At 37.8% G+C, this 24,499-nt stretch overlaps 1 protein-coding gene across 1 annotated transcript; it reads right to left on the bottom strand.

The window, feature by feature from the left end:
• Positions 1 to 23,233, bottom strand: ccdc73 (coiled-coil domain containing 73). The gene is made up of 20 exons (XM_065273507.2): positions 23,098 to 23,233; positions 22,429 to 22,494; positions 21,475 to 21,520; positions 21,257 to 21,394; positions 15,698 to 15,769; positions 15,522 to 15,593; positions 14,562 to 14,597; positions 13,004 to 13,078; positions 11,979 to 12,017; positions 11,375 to 11,510; positions 10,203 to 10,282; positions 9,924 to 10,052; positions 9,786 to 9,845; positions 8,755 to 8,859; positions 5,883 to 5,993; positions 5,653 to 5,793; positions 5,336 to 5,459; positions 3,792 to 5,162; positions 3,593 to 3,711; positions 1 to 1,949 (listed from the first exon to the last, which is right to left on the bottom strand). The coding sequence occupies exons 3-20, from the start codon at positions 21,502 to 21,504 to the stop codon at positions 1,668 to 1,670; spliced, it is 3,120 nt and encodes a 1,039-aa protein (XP_065129579.2). The 5' UTR covers positions 21,505 to 21,520; positions 22,429 to 22,494; positions 23,098 to 23,233; the 3' UTR covers positions 1 to 1,667.
• Between the last annotated feature and the right edge of the window lie 1,266 nt (positions 23,234 to 24,499).

The raw sequence follows: 24,499 nt of genomic DNA, 5'->3' as shown, positions 1-24,499 counted from the left end.
CTATGGGAATTGACTCCCTTTTGGAGCCAGCCTCTAGTGGCTGGTCAATGAATTGCAGTTTAAATCACTTCCGTATTGGCTTCATCAGAGAGATCGGAAAGTTGCCCCTCTGTGCTAACCATCATGTATTATAATCTTCTTTTGTGTTCATCAGACTAAAGAAACTCCTACAGGTTTAGAACAACATGAGGGTGAGTAAATGAAAGTATTTTCATTTTTGGGTGAACTATCCCTTTAAGTAAAGGAACCATTTCATTGGCCGAAAATTTGGTGCAGGATGAGTCATCAATATATTTCATACGTTTCATAGACCCCAAAATTCAACGCAACAGCAAACAGGCTCTCGTCTCCTGAGCTTTAATAGTTGTTTTCGGTGAATGTTATTGTAAAGTTAAGTGAACACACATTGGCGCACACACAGACGGGTCGGGCTAATTTGCTGTGGCAGTCAGGACACGGTGATGGAATGTGAATGTCAGCAGGCTCTGTATTTACACACGATATAAAACCGACTTGTAATTAACACTACGGCCCTCCCGCACTCAAGTGTAATTGACTGTTTCAAAGGACTGCCACTTCATAATCCAGTGTGTGTATTAAAATGACGCACTCCATATGGCCCACTCCCTCTAAGGATAAGGGTCAGTACTGCTGGCACAGTGGCTGGATCGCATAAGATTTCTTTTACGAGGACATTAACATTTTGACATATTAATAATGAGTAAGTGTATTAAGGTGAACCTCAGAGGGACCTTGTGCTATCATCGGGAGTTGTGCATTTCCTTTCTGCTGGCTGATTTTAGTACTTTTGAAGAGAAAGTGTTTTTGTGAGGCTGTAATTCGAGATAGAAACTCAACTTGTTTATAGCCTTCAAAATATAGCTTATTAAAAAAATAATGGACCAGCTACCTTCAGTTAAGTAGCATTAGCACACGACGTAGTTTAATGAGTTTAATGCATGAAAGATTTTATTAAAAAATGAAAGCATCCACTTTCAAGTTTAGTTTAATTTCTTTCTGAAGCCCAAATTTTACGCATTAACTATAAAAACCATATCTCAGTTGCAGCCCAACTCGCACTTGTTCTCCATGACCAGTGTCACCATATGCGACATATTATTTTGTCACGTGTGTCGGCCTAACATGTGCCCACATGGTCCCCACAGCCTATTTACGGAGGACATAAACTTAATGGGAGATTCATTTGCATTTGTTAATTTGGCTTAATATGCGCTAATTGATTTTTTTACTTGTGCATTTTAATTACCCCAAGTTATAGTTGGCCACAGTTTGTGTACCGATGTACATTGTAAATGTTTGGCCATTAAATGCCCTCCAAAGAACGACAGGTCTGGGAGTAATGAGTGTTAATTAGCTTGTACAGAGCAATTAACAGGTTTTATGTCTAGCACTTTCCATGTTTAGCAATAGGTTGCGACGTGATGCGTGCACCAACAGATGCACATATAACGCCTGACCCTTTAAGGAAGCGAATAAAAAAATTAAGTTAAGACTGTAAACATTTATTTAAAAATGTAGTTAACAATTAACATTAACCTCATTTATACCGCAGTATCTAATCACATGGAGTGTAAATAAATAAGCATATATGCACTAACTAAAGCATGCAACGCATGCCATTGCAAAGTAATAATTATGAATACATTTTATTCAATTTTACGTATTTTCTGAGGTGTTAAACCTTCCGTCGAGTTCATCCGTTCTTCGATATTCGCAATTTGGGCCACTGTGTCCGATTGATTTTGTTCCTCTTTGCCTTTGTAATTTGCTGTACCCCCTTCAACCTCAGGCTGAAGATCCGTCTCCAGGCTCTGAAGTTTGGGAGGAGAAACGGTAGGAGTGCCGTCCTGTCGCAGCCCATTACCCACAGAAGAAGAGCCTGGGTTGCCACCCATAGTCGAACTGTAGGAGATAAAAACTCGATTGTCCTGCGGGAAAATGAAAAGGGTTATAAAAAGTGCCACGACAATGTACCTCGATTTAATTCTGATGTGTTATTAACAATGAGAATTAGATTGGAGTTAAAGAAATGGAGACGATTTGGTTTATGGTATTTTTGATAGCTAACAATGCAAAAAATAAATCAATTAAATGCATACGTATGCATATTTATTTGCATAAATATTTATTTATTTCTGCGGGTGGGTAAATTTAAATGGTTAGAAAATAACCCGAAATAGTCCCTGCTCGGCACAAATAATGTCAGGAGAGTCTTTTTTTTTTATACATGATCTGAAACCTTTCTATTGATGTATGGTTTGTTGGGATAAGGCAATCTTTGGCCATAATACAAATATAATAAAATCTGGAATCGGAAAATGCAAAAAAATCTAAATATTGAGAAAATCGCCTTTAAAGGGACACTCCACTTTTATTTTCCAGCTCCCGTAGAGTTAAACATTTGATTCTTATCGTTTTGGAATCCATTCAGCTGATCTCCAGGTCTAGCGTTAACACTTTTAGCATAGCTTAGCATAATCTATTGAATCTGATTAGACCATTAGCATTGCGCTAAAAAATAACCAAAGAGTTTGACATTTTTCCTATTTAAAACTTGACTCTTCTGTAGTCACATTGTGTACTAAGACCGACGAAAATGAAAAGTTGCAATTTTCTAGGCCGATATGGCTAGGAACTACACTCTCATTCTGGCGTAATAATCAAGGACTTGTTGCCATAACACGGCTGCGGTAGGCGCAATGATATTACGCAGTGCCCAAAAGTAGTCCCCTTAGTATCTTTCAATAGCAGGGGACAATTTTCGAGCACTATAACATCATTTTTTAAAAAAGGGAGTGTCCCTTTAAAGATGTCACATGAAGCCCTTTTGTTGGGATAGGGCAATATTTGGCGAGATACAAATATTTAAAAATCTAGAATCGGAGGGTGCAAAAAATATCGAAATATTAAGAAAATCCCATTTAAAGATGTCCACATGAAGCTCTATTACTAATGATAAACAGATTTGTGATATATTTATGATAGGACATTTGCAAAATATCTTTATGAAACATGATTTTTACTTAATAACCTAATGATTTTTGGCCCATACAATGTACTGTTGACTATTGCCAAAAATATACCCCTGTTACTTTTGACTGGTTTTGTGGTCCAGGGTCACAAATGCTTATTTTAATGAACACTCATATTTTAAAAGTTGCTTTGCTTTTGGAACAAATGGTAATCCTTGATGATAAAATTTGCTTTAATGAGCAAAAAAAGGACAAGCATCTTTTTTGATTGATTTTCGTTTGAGCAATCTAGCAACAAAAAAAACCCATTAAACTACAGAACAAGATACTGATAAATGCGCTGCCATGTTTCCGGAAAACAATAGACTCGATCTCTGGTTTATTCCATAGCCTCTTTGCTCCCATTGGGGTTGAGCTGCATCTCTGTGATTAATACTCGGATACTTTTTCCTGCTGTTTTCTATCAACATATAATTGAGAAGAATGCTGGCATTTCACCTCGCTGAAATACTTCTGGCAACTGAAGTTTTCTTTACGCACTCTATTCGTGCGATGCCTGCAAGGCGTGCATGTTAAGTCACTAAATTTTCAAAACGTACCTTCTCTGCAAGCATCTCGGAAAAAGACTGCTTGATTGCATTCCATTCTCCTCGAAAGTCGCTTTTTTGGTGCGGACGCTTTGTCGGAGCGTCTAACCTGTCTGGAGTCCTCATCACAGCTGTGAAAGTTGGATAGCACAATAAAAATTATTATTTTTATTTGGAACGATATTGGTGGTATGAATTATTAAAAAAATACCTTTATTTTTTGTAAAGCGTGGAGCAGAAAAAGGTGAAACAAACTCCAAACCGTGAAATCCCGAGGACCTGTGCTGTGATTTTAAAGGTGTTGGGGCCAATCCTAGTTTGCTGTTTCTGGTGCCTTGCACTGAATGATCAACTTTACTTTCTGCACATTTTGGTTGCGTGTTCATTTTGTCTTTTATAAAGCTGTTCCATGCAAAGCATGATCGATATCTCTTACATACTGTATTGTTTGAAGTGCTTGCCACTGACATGCATTTGTGGTCAACATCTGATTGGTCTTTTGCCTTGTGAAACCCATCAGGAGAGGAATGATCTTGGCTTGGGTTTGTGATGTTGGAAAGTAGGGAAACTGATTCAACTGGATCATGCTTTTGATCTTTATTTTTTGATATGGCCACCGTCTCCATTGACGGTGATGCAGTTGGCAAAATGGGCTCCATGGTGCCAGCAATAAGAGGCACCTGTTTCGTTTTCACCATGTTCACTTCATCGAGGTTTGCTTCGGCTGAACCAACTGTATGCAAATGTGTGGAGATCAATTCGGGTGGCGAGTTGTGATCTGCAGACTCCATAGTGCTGGCGATAAGAGGCAAATGTTTCGATTCCACCACATCCACTTCATCAAAGTTTGCTCCGGGTGAGCCAACCGCTTGTGAATGTGTGGAGATAAATTCGGGTGGTGAGTTGTGATCCTCTAATAATGTTTGGGTACCTGTTAATGCATCTGGTTCCTGTTGTGTGGTCTCTTGGCATGGATTCGGTTGGTGTACAATCCCATTCTCAGTCACATGTGGTACGTCGCTCATTTTGTTTCCTGGAAGTCTCTCCATACTTGCTTGATCTTCTGTTTGCGAACGACTCTGGAGAAATTCAGGTGCAACAGACTCGTCTTTGATTTCTCTGCACTCTTTTGTACCACATTTTTGGCCGTCTATATGTTTATCTGATGTCTGGGGTTCAGTCACTTCTGAGATACACAGATTCGGTCCCAGCGTTCCATCTTTCTGTTCCAAAGCCAAAGGGTCACCATCTACCTCATAAACAGACCTGGTTTCAGGCCCTGATAGCTCGGGGAGACAACAGTCTGTGTCACTTCGGGCTTGGTTTGATGGGCAACCTTTATCAACTGCACTGCAGACCGTCTCACTTTCACAGACAATCGGTTTTGTTTCAGCACACAAGTTTGACAGCTGATTTGTTACGGCAATGACTTCCTCAGGTCCTGAGATCTTTTCAGACATTTGTGAATCCAATGGTGCTGTGGATGGTGAAACATCAGTTAATGGATCCAGCTGCATTGAACTGCTTTTATCATGAGAGCCGCCGACTACTTTATTCCTCTGACAGTCAGCAGAGCTTTCATCTGCATGAGGAAATGAAATTCATGCATCATTAAGAGAGAAAAATGAGAAGTACAGGTAAGCTGGCTTGATAAAGTTGCAGGAACCACCTCCCCGCACTTCACATTATTCTGAATAAAAATGTTATAGCGGCGCCAGGCTTGGCTGGAGAAGACAACTTCACATTCCTTCTTACCTGGAAAGCGTCTCGCTGGTTCACCATCATCACTATTCAAACCCTCCTTGATTTCCAAAGACTCATTTTTGTAAAAACTATCAGTAATTGTTCTATTTACCAGAGCTTGATCTTCCAAATTAATCTGTAATAAAAATACAGTCAGATTACAAACGATGTCATTCTTCTCAACACAAATATTATCAAATTTCAAAAATTTGCCGTGTGCCAAAAAGCCAACATGTGTTTAAGTTTAGCCTTGCTTATCCATGTATAATTCCCAAGGTACACGCTTAATAAACAATGGCTCGTTCTGCGTTTACATGTAATCCTCAAACCTCAGAGTCCTGAATATCTTCAATGTTATGATCTACAGAAGCAGACAGCAGTTTATTCTCCTCCTGAAGCAGATTATAAGCCTCTTTCACAGCTTTCAGCTCAACTTGATCCGCCTCTGATGTCTTTTGCAACAGCAACATCTGTATTTTTTAACAATTGGCACTACTATATTATGTTTCTTTGCAAAGAAAATTATAAAATGCAAATCGCAATGATGCTTTTGCATTACCTTTTTCTCACAATCAAGCTTTGAATTTTGGAACTCGTCTTTTAGCCGAGTGAATCTTTCCTGGTCTTCTCTGGTCCTCTCCTGGTCCAATTCGTGTTCTGCTTTAAGGAGCTGCAATGAAATTAATCACCCTTAAAATTTTTAATGCAATAATAAATGTTTATGTGTTTATTTAGCCCAGACAGAGGATTTTAAACAGATGGAGAGGCTGATACAAATCAGTAGGCTTTTGTCATGTTAATAAAGGTTTTAATCAGTGAATGACTAAGTGAATTAAACAGACGTATGGGGCGAATAAAAAAGAAAGGTTGTAAATGGATGTTAAACATACTATGAGTTGCACTTTTGGTGTTTTAAATATGCTAAAGTAATATGAAGTTCACTCAATCAACTTTTTAAGCAACGGAAGACTGCAGTTTACTTTATTTTATCTTGAGAATAAGATAATTTAATTATATTTTTTGTGTGCTAAAGGTGAAAATAAACACAATTTGTATTTGAAAGGTGCACTGTGTAATTTTTAAAAGTATCTCTTGACAGAAATGCAATATAATTATATTATTAGTGGTGTATAAAGACCTTAAAAAATGAACTGTATTGTTTTTATCACCTTAGAATGAGCCATTTTATCTACATTATATAAAATACTTTTCTTCGAGGGACAGATTTTAAAAATGTAAATATGATGCGGGCCAAACTTCCCCCCTGTTTTTATATTTTATATATTTTTTACTTTTACACATTATATATATATAATTATTATATATGTTATAACTTATGTCGTTTTTATTACTTTTTGTGATTTTGTCATACATTAAAAAACATGCATTTTCAAAAAAGATGCACACATCCACACATATCCAGTATTTTGCATTTTAATGACTGAAAACCTTATTACTAAAATTCATGTTTTCTTTTATAATATTTTTAAAGGGGTCATAGCGTGACTTTTTCCATGTTTAAGTGCTATAATTGGGTCCCCAGTGCTTCTATCAACCTAAAAAAATGTGAAAAAGATCAACCCAGTAACTTTGTTTGGGTAAGCCATTTTCTGCAAGCATGTGAAAAATTAGGTTGTTCAGATTTCGCCTGTTTTGTGAGGTAGGTAGCAAGGCGAATTATAATAATACTGCCCCTTAATCTGCACTATCCAACCAAAGCACTGCCATTTAGTGCAGAGAGAAAGTAAGTCAGAGAAAATAATTGACAGCACAATAGAGTTTCAATTACAACAAACCACAATCACTGTGATCAGTGTTTGCACTTCATCCACTCATTTGCATATTAAAGGACACACCCACAAATGGCACACTTTTGCTCAGACCTACAAAGTGGCAAATTAAACATGGTATAATAAATTATCTGTGAGGTATTTTGAGCTAAAACTTTACTTACACACTCTGGGGACACCAAATATTTATTTTACAAAATAAATAATATGACCCCTTTAAGATATATAGGCTAAACCGCCTTTCCATTGGGGTGGGAATCGCTTGGACCCTCGTGAATCGATCCAGAATCGATTCTTAGGGTCCCAATTCGATTCAGAATCGATTCTTGACGTACTAATTTGCATATCTGTGATGTCATTACATCACATTTGCTCTAAAGCCAGTTTAATGTTTGTGCATTTGCTTCTAGTCTCTGAACTGTCATATTCTGTACTTTAATGCAACTAAGGGATAAATAATGTCATTCTTATATACATATATGTCCTGTTTCTGTTGTAAGACATTAAAACCAGTAAAAATAATAATTAAACGTGACATATTAATTCTATATTTTAACCGTCATTAACTTCCACGAACTGACGTGTGTCTAGCATCATCTTTATACACAGTGATCGGCAGTATTACTGTATTTATATAATGCAGCGCATCCAGCGACTGAATAACAAACTATGTGCATATTTTTACAGAAGTATATTCATGTTATATCTAAACAGTCAGCAGATGGTTTAGGGAAACGCTATAGCACAGTCAGAAGAGTCATTAAATTAAATGCACTGTGTGTCTCCATGCCGCTCACTGAACAGAGAAAAGGCAGAGCAAGACTATCCAAAAGTGTATCTTGTTTTCTTGAGTCAAACAGGGCTGTTCTAGATCTTATTTCTTTCTCTTTTGCTCTTGTAAGCTCCGCTATGCGCTCGTGCAGTGCGAACTCTCCGTGTGTTGTCCGTGTGCAACACCGCTCCCCCAGTTGAGTCCGCCTTTTGGTTCTGATAACGTATTTTGTAAACTAACATTTAAGAATCGATTCTTGACATTTGTGAATTGATCCAGAATCGGCCCACGTCCGAATCACGATTCATCTAAGAATCGATTTTTTTGTCCCACCCCTACTTTCCATTGTACACTACATTCGGACACAACTGCTGGAGTTCGCCCCCTAGTGGCAGACTTAATCAAATTTCAGTTTAATCTGTGTCAACATAGGGGAGAAGCTCATTCCAGCGCAAAAGCCTTTAATCTACGAATTTGTCATGTACAGTGAAACGGCTTTAAAGTAACCACGCTGATTTTAAGTCACATAAAGATAATTGGAGGGCCGCATTTGGCACACAGACCACCAGTTGACTAGTCATGATCTACACCGTTTCGTGCCACCATGTTTTTACAGTAGCCCTAAACGGCCGAACTGCTCTATAGAGTTTTGTCACTATGTTGTCTCAGACTACGACATGTTTGTCCTGTGGCGGCTACCGTGGCTTCACTATGCGTTTTGAAATGGAGGGGACTGAGCCGTTGGTTGAAATTCACAATCTCATAACTACATCTAGTAAAAATCTAAAAATCCAAGCAGTGGATCTTTAAAAATATTATTTCTCTTGAACATGTATGAATGGATGTTTTAGTTATGTTTAGTTGCTGACCTTATATTCCTCTCGGAGAGTGATGAGTTCCTGTTCTGCTTGGCTCAGAGCTTCTGTCTGTGTCTGTAGCAAACGCTGAGTATGCTGGAGGGATCTCAGAACCTCCTAACACACACACATACACACACACATTCTGGTTTCCATGTTTTGTATTCCCTTCCCCTAACCCCAACCATCACAGAAAACTTTCTGATACCTTAGATTTCCAATAAACATCATTCTGTTTGATTAATAAGCTTGTTACCTCATGGGGACCTCAAAATGGTGACAATTGGTCCCCCCCCAACGTGATAAATACCAGGTACACACACACACACACACACACACACACACACACACACACACACACACACACACACACACACACACACACACACACACACACTGATCTCATGTGAATTTGTAAGTATTTCGTCATCACATGTATATAACCCGTCATGTGTGTGGTTTGTTGTTTCAAAATATGTGTTCTGCGCGTCCTATGTGCATTGCGTGTCTTGTCAAAATAAGTGCCTGCTGCAGACGCGTCTAAAGGGTTTATGATAAAAGAGACGCTCGCGTTTGCCAGAAACTCGCATAATCTCATGCGTAATCAGAGTTTACTGTTAAGGGAGTGTCTTGCGTGTATTTTGTGAACGTGAGCGTCTCTTTTATCATAAACGGTTTGACGCGGGTGCAGCAGGCACTTATTTTGACAAAACACGTGATGCATATGGTTCACATGACGCAACAAGCACATATTTTGAAAACACAAGCAACACACATGACACTCGGAAGAGCAGTCACTAGCTGCCCCTGCGTATTTTACAAATTAACTAATTCGTAGGAAGTGACTCACGTAGCATTCGATTATGATAAAAAAACTATGAAACCACACCCCAAACTCACAAAATGTATGAATGTGGTCGTATGAATTAATACGAATAAGCCACCATATAAAATCTGTATGAATTGCTATGAGATAATGTTAGCTTGACACAAGATTTCTTCAATTATGCAAATTTTTCACTTAAAAGATCAGAAGGACCTACCTGCTTCTCTTCCCTCTCTGTGGCAGTTTCATTTCTCAGTTTCTTGTTAAGTTCGGTTTCCTAAAAGCAGAACATATTTGCATTTATAGACATCAATTTATCACTTTTAACATTTTGAACACCTGTAATAAAATCTACCACAAAGAGCCTTTGTTGAAATTGCTGAAGCTGTTGTTCTTTCAAAACATGTTGTAGATGCTCTTCTCCAGGTCTGCGGACTGATGACACTTTTAATGCTGCCAGCTCTTTGTTAAGTCTCTCCAGATCCTAAATATGAAGTTAAAATAAAAAGGTTTGGTGCAAAACAATTTATGCCACAGTCAGGTAATATAGCACTGCCTTTAAACCCTTGCTTATCAGAGGGGCAATAGTGCAACTGGAGTATAGATTGTCAGGATTACAAGAATGTTTTTTTACCTCTTTTAAGGCTTTAATAGTAGATTCTTGTTTTTCATTGATGGATGTGAGCTTTTTATTAATCCGCATGGCCTCTTCAACTTTAAGAAAAAGAATGATTTAAAAGGCTTGGCATTGCTATAAAGACTCAAAACAATTACTTAAAAGGGTCAAATAATTCATGTTCACGAAATAGGAAAACTATTAATAAAACACTTTCATATATAGATTTCATAGGGGGTTGTCCAAACATCAAATATTTCTGGGATGAACGAAGAATTATGCATAGCAGACAAACCACAAGCCTAAAATATGCTTTATCTCCTTTAAAGGTGCAATGTGGGACTTTTAGCAGCATCTATTGGTGAGACTGTGAATTGCAACCGACACTCAGTCCACAGCTCACCCCTCCTTTTTGAAACGCACAGTGAAGCTACGCTAGCCACCACAAGACAAACATGTCATTGTCTGAGACAACATGACACATTACGCAGTTACTAGGGGGACAATTTTCAGCTGCTGCGTAATCCTGCAGCCATATTACAGGAGCAAAGTCCTTGATTATTACGCCAGAATGAGAGTATAGTTCCTAGCCATATCTGCCTAGAAAATCACAACTTTTAACTTTCAGTCGGTCTTAGTACACGATGTAACTAAGGAAGAGTCAAGTTTTAAATAAGAAAAATATCGAAACTCTTTGGTTATTTTTGAGCGCGATGCTAATGGTCTAATCAGATTCAATGGATTATGCTTAGCTATGCTAAAAGTGGTACTGCCAGACCCGGAGATCAGCTGAATGGATCTAAAACTGTAAAAATAAAATATTTAACTCGACGGGAGCTGGAAAATTTTTTTTTAAGTGGAGTGTCCCTTTAAGGGGCAGTATTATCCCCTTCTGACATCACAAGGGGTGCTAAATATCAATGACCTATTTTTCACATGCTTGCAAAGAATGGTTTAACAAAACTAAGTTACTGGGTTAATTTTTTTTCACATTTTCTAGGTTGGTAGAAGCAACATGTAAAAAAAATCAGATTTTCATGATATGTCTCCTTTAAGTAGAAAGTGGAAGTATCTGCAATAATATCTGCGCCTGTCACTCTTATTCAGATTTTAAAGATTAAGACCTAATATGTCAGGACTATAATATCAGGTCAGGGCATGTGCTGTCTTATACATGATGGTGGTCGTACCATTCTGTTCGAGTTGCTCGTGGGCCTGTTTGAACGCGGTGCACTGTCTGGATACGGCGACAAAGCGCCTCTCCACCTCTCCCAGTTGATTCAGGTGGCTGTCTTTTAACTGCGTCTGCAACTGCAACTTCTGCTCCTGGAAAGTTTAAAAACACACTGTCCTCCCTTTCAAGAGGAATATCGCAATTTAACCGCGCAAGCAATAACGGTCCTTCTTCTCGGCAAGGGCGGACTGTGAATATATACTGCATTGAGAGTTTGAAGACCTTTGTTTAACATCAAGGCTGAGCGCGCTCCTTTTTGCTAGATAAGGAGTCAACTTCCAAGCATGCCTGAGGGGCCTTTATGCGAACTGCGGGCCGTTACTGTTTGATTGTGTGTATCAAACTGATCCCACCCCTCCGCCATTGAAAGGTTAAACAGAGCGGAGCTCTGATATAAAATATTTTAATAGCGTTATTTTCACAGCGGCGCTGGCGGTTCACGTGTCACGCCCTCCCTATTCGTTACTCCTGATGATCTGCTCCCCCTCTCGGTTCCTCCTTTTAATTCTTAGCGCTCCCACTTGCCTCTGTCAACAATTTATATAATTGGAAATCCTTACCAGCTCGGCTAATTTCTTCTCCAAACTGTACCTGAGCAACTGTAAGACAGTAGCAGAAGAAGAGAATGTGCTTTTAGTGGCTTTCTTAACAAACTGAATGACCTTTGTCATTTCTAAAATGTGCCACAGAAAGATAACTCTCGACATACAAAACTAAAGGTGCACTCACTTGTTTTATTATTTGCTTAATGCAGGTAAAAGTAAGGTTTACACCATATGAAATTTGTTTTGCTTAAAATGAAATAATAGTGTTTAAAATCATGCACACTTATAAGATAAAGAATCTGGTCATATAAAAGATGTTTTATATTACATGGAGCGGGTCACCTCATGGCCCATGGGGGAGACATATTTAAAAATCACATGCCTATCCAAATACTACTTGCTATATCACACACTTTCACTCATACAATATTTATGGCTTTGCGAAAACATTACTACAGTGACATTGCTAACCGAAAACATTTGCGTTTTCATGATGTTGCATTCTTTTTGCTAGTTGTCATTTTAACGCCTGCTAATATTAACCAGAGCAAAATATGCAAAAAAAAGTGCACCTTTATGAATTGTATTAATATGCATGCATGAAATACAACATTGATTATGTAAATATAAATGGATGCATTAATGCAAACAAAATGTAGTGTAGCATATGACATTTTTCTGTAATTCTGATTGAATTCAAATGCGAAGCCAGGTAACATAATGTTTAGAAAAACATCCAAATAATTGCTGTGGTTTTTATTATAGGCATGAAATTGCTCAGATTACCAAGGGTAACAAGGGCCTTTATTGGCCAATCGTACGGTTGAACCGAGGGTGTGGTGAACCATAGGAGAAAGCATACATCACCCATGTGACATCATTTATCTGACAACACCAAATAGACCTACACAGACCCCCACTCGAAAGGTCAGTGATGAGATGGATTTTCCCACTGTTTCAGGTACGTGTCCCGAAAGGGAAAAACGTGGAGCATGTTGAAGTGTGGAGGTATGTTTTATGGGGTTGATGTTTGCATGTACCTGCAGCGATTTTAGTTCTTCTTTGAGGCTTGTGATCTCTTTGTCCTTGAGTTCAGCAGCAAGCTGGATTTTCCCCTTCGTTGATATGTAACAAATCAATTGATGCATAATGAATAAACAAATAAATATAATGCAAATGTGTGTCATTTTTTTGTGATTTTCTGCTTTGTACATAAAAATCATTCTACGTAATGCAAAGAACATGTTGTGAAAATATAATCTTGATATATTTAAAGGATAACATCACAGTTTTTCAATATTTTACTATGTTCTTACCTCAACTTAGACGAATTAATACATACCTATCTTTATTCAATGCTTGCACTTAATCTTTGTACAGAGTGTTGTGAATGTATTAGCATTTAGCCTAGCCCCATTCCTTCCTTAGGATCCAATCAGGGATGAATTTAGAAGTCACCAAACACTTCCATGTTTTCCTCATTTCAAGACTGTTACATGAGTAAATATGGTGGCACAAAATAAAACAGTTTTTTAAGCGGATAAAAAAGGAGAATTATATTGTATGGTGGAGGGCACTTAGTTTCCAGCACTTCGACCTTGGGCGCAGTAATATTGACGGAAGTTTGAGTGAGAGGAGGAGTAGTCAGGAGTGATGATGTTACTGCACGCCAAGGTCGAAGTGCTGCAAACTATGTGCTCTTCCGCCATTCAATATAGTTCTCATTTGTATCTGCTTAAAAATCTGCATGTTTTATTTTGTGCCACCATACTTACTTGTGTTACTACTCATGTAAGATTCTTTAAATAGGGAAAACATGGAAGTGTTTGGTGGCTTCTAAATTCATCCCTGTTTGGATCCTAAGGAATGAATGGGGCTAGGCTAAATGCTAACACGTTCACGAGGTGCTGTACAAAGATTAAGTGCACACATTGAATAAAGAAAGGTATGTATTAATTCATCTAAGTTGAGGTAAGAACATAGTAAAATATAGAAAAACGGTGGTGGTGTTTTCCTTTAATACTGAGTAAGTTCATGTCAAAGATTAAAATCAATGTAAAATCAATGACTGAAATCAAACTTTAATCCTTCTAATCTTATGGATTGAAACTTTAGCCTGGATTTCACAGACAGGGTCACATAAATGTAAACATAAGAAATAAAAACTCTTATTTAAAGACACAATATGTAGGATTTCACAACTAGAGGTCGCACTTTCAAAACAATGACGAAAGCGATCGTATAGGTGAATGTTTTATTAACCGTACGTTTGATCACATTGTTTAATGAATTAGCTGCAATGCACAACAGCTGCGTACTAGATGCTGTATAACCACCACTTCCACATTTCTCTGCACGTGTCGCTATAGTGTCTTCAAGCGGAAACCGAGGATAGCGTTGATTTTACTTGATAGGCGACAGTGATGAGCCATTATTTAAAATTGATCTTTTGATTTACAATACTTGGGAACTTTTGGGATATGTAAGTACACAACATGAAATATATGTATCTGTATAAGTGATATTTGGATATTTTATTACAAAAACGTTACATATTGTGGCTTTAAGAGAGTTAAATTGATAGATTTATAAACTAACCTTTTCTCCCTCAAGTCCTCTGATTTGGGCCTGAAACTTTAAATTAGAAAAAAATATGAGTAATTCCAGCATTATGGATGCACAAGTTTTTCGGAGACAAGCAGTGGCGGCGTGTGACTGCTCATCCGAGGGGCGCTAATTCAAAATAAGTGTTCAGAGTGTCATGTGTGTTGCTCGTGTTTTCAAAATATGTGTTTGTTGCGTCATGTGAACCATGTGCATCACGTGTTTTGTCAAAATAAGTGCCTGATGCACACGCGTCAAACCGTTTATGATAAAAGAGACGCTCACGTTCACAAAATACACGCAAGACACTCCCTTAACACTAAACTCTGATTACATATGAGATTATGCGAGTATCTGACAAACGCGAGCGTCTCTAATCTGATAAACCCTTAAGACGCGTCTGCAGCAGGCACTTATTTTGACAAGACACGTGATGCACATAGGATCACTGGCAGAACATATATTTTAAAAAAAAGGAACCACACACATGACGGGCTACATACATGTTGTGGCGAACTTCGCAACGAGCACCCTCGAAAAAAGAAGTCACCGGCCACCACTGGAAACAACATACTTGTTCGGTGAATTAAAAAGCACAAACTAGAAGCTATAATACCCGACACATTAAGAAGGGATGGCTCTTGAAAGAACATTTAATATTTTTTCGATTAAAATTTATATATGCGCAATTATGAGGAAGACACAGCGTAAAAACGTGACATTTCTCCGTTATGGATGTGACCGTTCTAAAATTTGCACCTACTTAACTATGTACAGTAAAATCATTTTTAAAAACTTTAACAGAGACTTGGGTATTTAAAACACCAAATATTGACATCTGAGATATTATGGTTAAAGACTTTGGGTAAAAACTTTTCTTTTTATAATAAGGTTATTATGTTATATTATATTTAATAAACAGTTCATAACAGATACTGGATGAGTGATTCATACCTGCTTTTTTACAGCAGCAAGTGACTCCGAATTCTCATTTGACATTTTAGAGATCTGATTTTGTAAAGACTCCTGGAATATATATATCAAAAACATAAATAGTTTATATTTTATTAGATTTTGTATGTATACAAGCATTTTTGGACAAAAGTGAACAGTTGTCTTATCATACAAACCTTCTCCCATTCTAACTCTGGGTTCTCCAGCATAAGTTTACAAATCTGCTCTTCATATCGGGTTTCAGCATCCTGTATCCAAAATAACCAAAAATACATTTTGGGCATTAACAATCATTCGATTACTATTCAGTAGATAAGTACACTGTAAAAAGTGAAAGTTGGATTAACTTAAAAATTATTTCAGTTGGTAACACCAAAAACTTTTTTATTCTCACTTTAAGTAAAAAATTCAAGTTAATAAAGTTTTAATTATTTTAGGTGTTACCAATTTATTATTTGTTAATAAATTCATTTTTCACTTTAAGTAGATCCAACTTTAGGCTACTTTTACAGTGTAGATTAGCATACAACACAAATGTTGACATCAAAAGAAAATAACAAAACAACTGAACAAATGATTTACATTCAGTTTTTGTCCACCTTCTTTGTGAAAGTATCAGTGAGGAGTGCAGATTTTAATATGATGCCTTACTTATTCTCTGAATTGTTTTCTAGTGGCTTTTATGTGCACGTAGGAGTTGTTTATGCTTTCCTAATAAAGTGTGCTACTTGCAAAGCACCCTTGAAAGTGCACACTAGATAAAACTGTTAACGTTTCATACAGGGACAGTAAATTGAATAAAAAAAATGTGTCAGGTAAAAAACACTTAAATTGGTGAACCATGTTAATCTCAAAGGAATGAAACTGACTGCATATTAAATAAAATGCATTAAATCGGACAGGACAAGGAAGATAAAAATGTGTTGACATGAAAAAAAAACCGGCACAATACCGAAGTATGTACTAGTGTCAACATTACCACTATACACTTGATCACCAGCTGGATGTTTAAAATTTCTGGCCTGGCAACTGACAATGTCCCAAGTGAATAGAGTCATTTTAATGGAACACACTTTGCACTCTCTTAAAAGAACATAAGACGTGACGGCATTCAGCCGAGCGCGTTTGTCTGGCAGGAAATCCTCCATCTTAACCTTGGCCCTATAAACCAGAGAACTACAAAGTGTTAGTTTAATGGCATGCCTGAGGATCACATTGACTTAATGTCGTTGTTCCTTACCAAACATCATCATAACAATAAAACATGAGAGATAGTAATGTTTATTTTTGCTCTTACAATCTCTAAACATGTCCAGCGTTGGGTTTTAAGTGCTTTGCTTGAGGGTGCCGGTCCAGTTTGCACGGCCCGTACGTGTAACTTATACTGGATTTAGTCCAGATGGTGAGAATGTGTTGCTTGCATTTCCTTCTTTTGAATACTCGTGGCACTCCTCCCACAACATGACATTCCTCAGTTCTTCCAAATAGATTTCAGTGCCATTCGGACACTAACAGACCAACATTCCTAATATATTGGGATGTCTTGTAGCCTTTTAGGGGGCTGCCATTTGTCTAAGATTGTCTGTACACTTTAAGTTTGGCTAAAGTGAGGCTAAAACAAGAATTTGTCTTTTTAAAGAGTCATGTAAAAGCTACAGTTATTGCACAATTTAAATGCTCATCATTTTGACCAATCAAATGAAAGACAGGGTGGGATGTGGGTGCATGGGGGAGACACAGAGGTTTTGATTTTCACATTTTCTTATACATTTCTGCATTTCGAAGACACTTTTTATCCAAAGCGATTTACAGTACATTACAATGTGTTTATTTTATCAGTATGTGTTTTACCTGAGTTTGAACCCATGACCTTTTGTGCTGCCATCACATTGCTCTACCACTAACACAGGCTTTATCACACTCTATCAGGCAATGAATTTGGTACGTCCTGCTAAGCCTAACAGGGTACAAATGTTAACTCAACAACAACATGCCACTATTCTGGTATTTAAAGGGATCACAGTGTAAAAATCTGACTTTTTCCATGTTTAAGTGCTATAATTGGGTCCCCAGTGCTTCTATCAACCTAGAAAACGTGAAAGGGAACAACCCATTCTTTGCAGGCATGTGAAAAATCAGGTCGTTCAGATTTTGCCTGTTTTGTGAGGTAGGTAGCAAGGCCAGTCACACAATGGCGCCCCTTAATCTGCACCACCATAATCCAACCACGGCACTGCCAATTAGTGCAAAGAGTAAGAAAGAGATCAAAGAAATTTGACAGCACAATTGAGTTTCAATTGCATCCAACCACCATTATTGCCATCAGTGTTTGCATTTCATCAGCTCATTTGCATTTTAAAGGACACACCCAAAAACGGCACAAATTTGCTTAGGCCTACAAAGTAGCAATTTTAACATTCTATAATAAATTATCTGTGGGGTACTTTGAGTAAAAACTTCACATATGCACTGTGGGGATCACCGAACACTTATTTTACATATAAAAAAAATCTCATATATGACCCCTTTAAAACTCACATAACGCACACTGTTTCTGCTTATCTCATGTTAATCTTGAGTACCTATAGATCAGTATTACATCCTTCATATATCCAAAGAGTCTTTAGTTTGATCAGATTTATAAAAGAAAAATCAGCTGTACGGATTCTTTCCGAATAGCTCCTAGAGGTGTACCGCAGGTGGAGCGACTCACGACCAAACCCCACACACAAAACATTATCCCACTATCTCTGGATAACTAATGATTCACTACATGTTTGTGACGTTTACATTATATGCACTTACGCACCGATTGCCAACAAATGCAGACATTTGATGCAGTTTTACTTACCGCCTGCCACTCATGACCCGGTTGGGGCCACCGCATTTTAAAGAGTAACTAAACCCTAAACCAACTTTTTTTAGTTAATGATCTGTAAGAATGATGCTTTATTAGTGCTGTTCATTGATTTTAGTAAGTTTTTTGACATTTGGATATAAAGTGTTTCAATACTGCAATATATGGTGTAAAAACGTCTGAGTGCTGCCCTCTTCAGGTTGAACAGTGGCTACTGCAGTTGAATTTTCCTATTGGATGTTGGGTCCAAAAAATGACTCGTGACGTAAGCAGGTTCAAGATCACCACGCCCTTGTTACGATCTCACCACACACTTGGTACGAGCTTAGTTCATCTCCGTTGGGATATGCCCACTTTTCTTGCATTTTTCAAATATTGCCAGTGGGCGGAGTCAGGTTCTGACCAGGGGTTTAGTTACGCTTTAATGAAATTCAACATTAAAAACAAACAACAACACACTTCTCTTGGTTGGTGTGTGCGTTCACTGTTAGGGATGTGATGATAAATGGCGATATACACAAATAATACCTGCCCAATAACTATTATGGGGTGCGTTTCCCAAAAGCATCGTTAGCCAACGAACATCGTAAGTTCCATTGTTACTTACATCGTTCAACAATTTGGTGTTTCCCGATACCATCGTTGAAACGAACATTCGCAAACTGCATCGCTAACTTGTTTCGTTGGAACGACAGCTCTTGACCTGCCGTTAGAAGCATCGTTCCTTGCTATTATCATATGTAGACTTACGTTGATTATGCTTTTGAACAAAATAAGCAAAAAACATGTAGAACAGTCTATATCCATAATTCGAAATATATTACAATTTTATTTTACGTCTTTAAATTTGTAAACAGAATGAAAGCGCTGCATTTGAAAACTGTGCAGCCCTACGAGCTTTAAGACCCTGGGGAATCCCTGGGAGGAATGACGTAAGAGGGAACTTGCGCGTGAATTAAATATCTTGAAAATAAACAATAGATAACTAAATCACGATAACAAAATCAGTCTTCCGATGCAATATATGTTATTTAGAGCAATAATCTGACATTAAATCGATTTGCACACATTAAAGGCGGAGTCCACGATGTTTGAAAAACGCTTTGGAAAAGGAGACGGGCCGACTACCAAAACACACTTATAGCCAATCAAATCAAATCAAATGCCGGGTTGCGTATGTGTGGGGCGGGTCTATCAACAGAAGGTCCAGATTCTATTGGGGTAGGGGCGTGTTTGTTTGGGTGATTTCAAATATCAACATTGGCTTTCAAACATCATGGACTCCGCCTTTAATTAGTACTTCACCTCCCACGTGACATCATGAACTATGTTGTTAAACCAACATGGTTCAAACTACGAATGTGCGACAAAGTTACTATGCTTTCAGGAAACAGTCGTGACAAGGTAGTTTGTTTCTCCAACGATGCATCATACTATGGTCGTTCAGCAACGAGTTAGGTCGTTGTTTGGGAAACGCACCCTTGAATCGCACATTCGATAATATGCACAGCTATTTCATGTACTACGGCTTCTGATCAGTAAGTCTTTGGCCCTGTCCCTAATAGCGCACTTCATGTAGACTTTCGGTCTCGTGGCTTTAAATTGCCATTCTTGCTTAAGGGCGATTTATAGTCGTGCGTAGGTCCTACAGCGTAGCTACGGCGTAGGCTATCCGTAGCCTGTGCGTAGCTCTGCGTAGCCTGATGCGCACCTCACAAAATTTCTAATAGCGCGTCGGCTCTACGCGGACCGCAAGCTCTGTGATTGGTCCACCAGAACCCCTCCCGTCAGGTAAAAAAACTGCGTCATAGGTATTTCCGTTTGAGACGGTGAAAACAAAGATGAGCCAAGTTGAGGAGTGATTTAACTCAAAATGCAACATAAGTCGCTGTTTATTTACTTCCATCATTGCTGGTCTTCTCAAATTATACACAACAAGTTGCTATTTCTTCTTTGTTTGTGGGTTAACTTTCTTAGCTTCTTCTTCTGTGACGACTTCTGCTGCTACTTTGGTTACACGCGTGATTACTGCCAACCAGCGGTTTCGCATGTGTTTGCACGTCGACGCGGACGGCGACGCACAAGTATAAATGAAAACCGACGCGGAACTTACGCCGTCGCTGCTACGCCGTAGGACCTACGCACGACTATAAATCGCCCTTTAGTCTACGAGTCCGTAGGGTGTCCCATCTGTCATTTTTACACTTTGAAGTGTGCTCATCAGCGCCTCCTTTCCCCCCTTGATACGGTCTTCAGCCCGCACTGCAGCAGGCTTTGCGCACTTTACAAACCCAGAAGTCCTTGCGAAAGGGCAATCAGACCAATCAGACAACAAAAGGGAGGAGTTCACACTGACGGGCAACTTCTCTACCTATTTCCGGTGTGATGCTCGAGTCTGTCCCAAATACGACTCCGGTGCACCCACGTGGACTCGCATCAAGGGTCCCTAAAGTCTGGACTACGTGATGTCATCAAAGTGTGGACACTGAGGAGGACCACAAGTCCGGAGTGTGCCATTTGGGACAGGGCCATAGAGAAGCATAACAAGCATCATTGGCCGATTTATCTGTGCACCCCTGTTCACTATTCTGCCTAAAGTGCCCATATAAGGACTTCCACTGTACTTCCTGCACTGAAATTGTCCATAAAAGAAATAAAGCAAGATTGTTACGTATTAATCTTTCATGTTCGGAAAAAAACTTTCACAAACCCTACCCCGTCACACGACCAAATGCTTTTTTGACTATGCCAATGTTTAGCATGAGGATTCCAACTCTTAAACAGTGTTAATAGTCAAAATGCATGAAATGGCTTTAGACCCCCCACCTTAAAAGACATAGACCATTACAAAAAACGAATGTGAATGCAAAAAACATACCCGACGTATATGTAACTCCTCAACTGCTTCCAAAAGACTTGCTTTAAATTCCAGTACATGCACTGAGATGCTACGACCATTACTCTCTGGAGAAATGTTCGGGGTCTTCGGTTGACCAAGAGCACTTTTATCTTCCATCTGCAGACAAAAAACGAGCATGTGTAAATCTTTGTTTATTAAATTTATTTGTGTATCATTTAAAACACATTTCAACCCACCAAACAGAAACGCTCTTTTTCAGTCTCCATGCCTGTCTTCTTTTGACTTGAAGAAAATGTCACAAATCATGTTAAGGACCATCAAAACTGAACTTACAGATCTTAATATTTCACATCTTTACTAGCAAAAGCAATATGACACAAGACACAAATGTAAAATAAATAATTCAATACTAATAATAGTCACATTTAAACAGGTCTGTCAACAAGTGATGAGGTTTTTTAATTTACTTAACATTAATATTTACCTGAGATAATATAAATTTTACCACGCCTTTAAACAAGAGCTGAAAACATCACATTTGATAATGCTGTATACAAACAACCAATCATAAATTTCACCTCATACAAATGCATTATTTAAACCACTGCTGTTGACATTAATGCAATGACTGTAGACAAAGTTCAGGCCGTTGCATCACAAGAAGCATTTTAAACTCCATCCCGAAACCATCAAGGTGAAAATGCCGCCATGCTAAGAGTATAGGGTAATAGGGGTCAGGGCCATAACACTGAATGGACGGATGATGCTGTCATTCAGACGAAATTATATAAGATATTTAATTTGACCTGTGCTTGGTTCCCTGTATTCCCATCATGACTGACTTGGAAAGTGGGAGGTCTTCAGTCCGCCTGGTGTTTTAATAGAAGAAACGCTTTTGTCCATTTAGCCCGTGCTTATATATCAATCATGTGCAGGAATTAAATGATCCTGTTAGAATTTGCTTCTATCACAAATGACCCGGAGGGCCAAAGTCTTTATTCGCTTCCTCCGCGGATTCACCTCAGCAGATATTAAACAACTTTATAAGGCATGAAAGGCAAAATTAAAAGGACACCATCCATAAAATGGGATGATTCCCTGTCCATATTGTGTATGTAATCGGACTCGCGTAACTGCTGTTGTGTAAAGGAAAATGGCATTGGACATTTAGTGTCTAAAGGGGATCTTACCTGTCTTAAGTTACTGCCGAGATCAGATTTAACCTATGACCCGGACTGATCAAACACTAGTTTTGCCTAAAGGAGGGAAATCTGGATTTAATGTCAAATAAAACCTTAAGCACCTGAATAAACCTTATGGGATAAACACAATTTGATGTGTAACTACAGTAAGCTACATATAAATCTATGTCTTTTATAAAATATTAACACATTAAATTACCATAGTTACTGTCATGAATGAAATAAATAAAACTAAAGATGGGATCTCATCTCTTTCAAACATAAATCTCTTTTAGCTCATTTCAATTCAGTGACTTTTGTTCATGATGACTGTGGTGGTTAATACAAGTAAACAGATTTACTATAGTAAGTAACTATGGTATTTTGGCAACTAAACCTAATATAAACATCAGAGCAAATAATAAAAACACATTTATTACGACACAACACTGACTCTAAAAATGAACCTAAAATTGTTCAAATATTAACCGCATTGCAAAATGCTGACGTGCTTTACAAACGTAAACAAATGGAGCTAAAAATAGATCGATGTATTAAAAATTTGACATTTAATGTATCTAAAGTGATTAAAATATAATGCGCACGAGGAAAGTGGTGTGTAATAACTTACATTAGACAGAAAATGTATAAATTAATACGTTTAAAAGAACGTGTCACCTCAGTTTTATCAGCACTTATGGGATTTATCGGGTCGACGTCCAGTCAGTCAGATTTTTCTGCACTTTCATCTAAGATATCACTCTGTAAATCCACTTTCCCTACCCGTGTCATTCCCTCAGAGAAGCGGGTATGAGTTATTATGCTGCCACCTAGTGTACACTAAAGATAACACACGCTTCTCTAGTCTAGGGATCGCCAGTTTTTTTGAAACGGTGTTCTGGAGCATTGATTAAAATGAGGCTGTCACGTGACCTATGGAAATAAATCTTTGATCGCTTCGAATCTTATTTAAAGCTGGTGATTAGTAAAAATGAAAAAACTTATATTAACATATCAAAAAACAAAACATCTCAATAAAACAGTTGGTGTAGGAATTTTTATTGACCACTAGATGGCGAAGTTAAGCTTCGAGAGAGCCTGTGTCAAAAGCTTCGAAGCACCAACGCAGTATGCTGTAAAAGCCTCACTGCACACAAACTCTTTGCTGCACATCGCTATCTTTCCAAATTTTATTCTGACGTAGTTTATTTCTCTACTTTGTCTATCAGTATCAGGATTTGGCTTTCCTAAGCTTTTATTGCCTCAAATAAGTAATGTTTATGTTTTTGTGTATATATTTAAATGGAAAATAAACACATTTTTTTACAAAGTCTTGATGCGATTTAGCGTAAATTAAAATACATATTTTCAATTCAAACTGATTTCCCTTACGCGTTTTACAATTTTGCTTTGTTGCAAAGCAGCTTTACGGAAAACACGTTTTAGCACGGACAGGACATTAGAGCAGAGACGTACAAAACAGTATAAAAATAAGAAAAAAAGAAATTATATTAAACAGGAAAATTTAAAACACATAACTTATTCGTTTACATTCAAAATACATTAAAATAATTTTGTCCAAAAGCGACTTACAATTATATAAATATAAATTAAATATAAAATACAAATTATTTAATACTCGGTATATTGTATTAAAATTATTAACACGTTCTTTAATATTATTAAATATATACAATATATATATACGTTTTATTTATATTTGCACAGTCCTCGATGCTAGACATAGATACGTCGTTCGACGGCTACACGCGTCCACCTTTTTTGAACGGTCACTCACAGCTTTTTAGGATACATGATTGCGCAGGCTCTGGTTTAAATCCTACAGAGTTTTATATTTTCAATAAAATTTGTCAACTTTCCAGCTATTTTTAGGGTTAGGAAGAACCAATAATAATAAACAAATATTTTTATTTGAACATAAAGCAGTGTAATTGTCCACGTCTTTGTATTGTTTAAGCAGTTATAATGTTTGGGTCTACACATTATCACGTAACATATGATAGCTATACATGCGTATTACTACGGCTGTGGGCGCACAGTCAGCTTGCTCTTGTGTCAC

The sequence above is a fragment of the Paramisgurnus dabryanus genome, chromosome 23 (genome assembly GCF_030506205.2).
Source record: "Paramisgurnus dabryanus chromosome 23, PD_genome_1.1, whole genome shotgun sequence".
Lineage (NCBI taxonomy): Eukaryota > Metazoa > Chordata > Actinopteri > Cypriniformes > Cobitidae > Paramisgurnus > Paramisgurnus dabryanus.
This window is presented reverse-complemented; position numbering and strand designations above follow the sequence as displayed.

Bases quoted from the DNA above. Each gene is read 5' to 3' on its own strand.
- ccdc73 (XM_065273507.2), bottom strand. From the start codon at position 21,504: ATGGAGACTGAAAAAGAGCGTTTCTGTTTG. The intron at 8,860-9,785 runs GTAGGTCCTTCT...TGTGTGTGTTAG, and splicing joins CAGAGAGGGAAGAGAAGCAG to GAGGTTCTGAGATCCCTCCA. The intron at 5,460-5,652 runs GTTTGAGGATTA...TTTTTATTACAG, and splicing joins AAGATATTCAGGACTCTGAG to ATTAATTTGGAAGATCAAGC.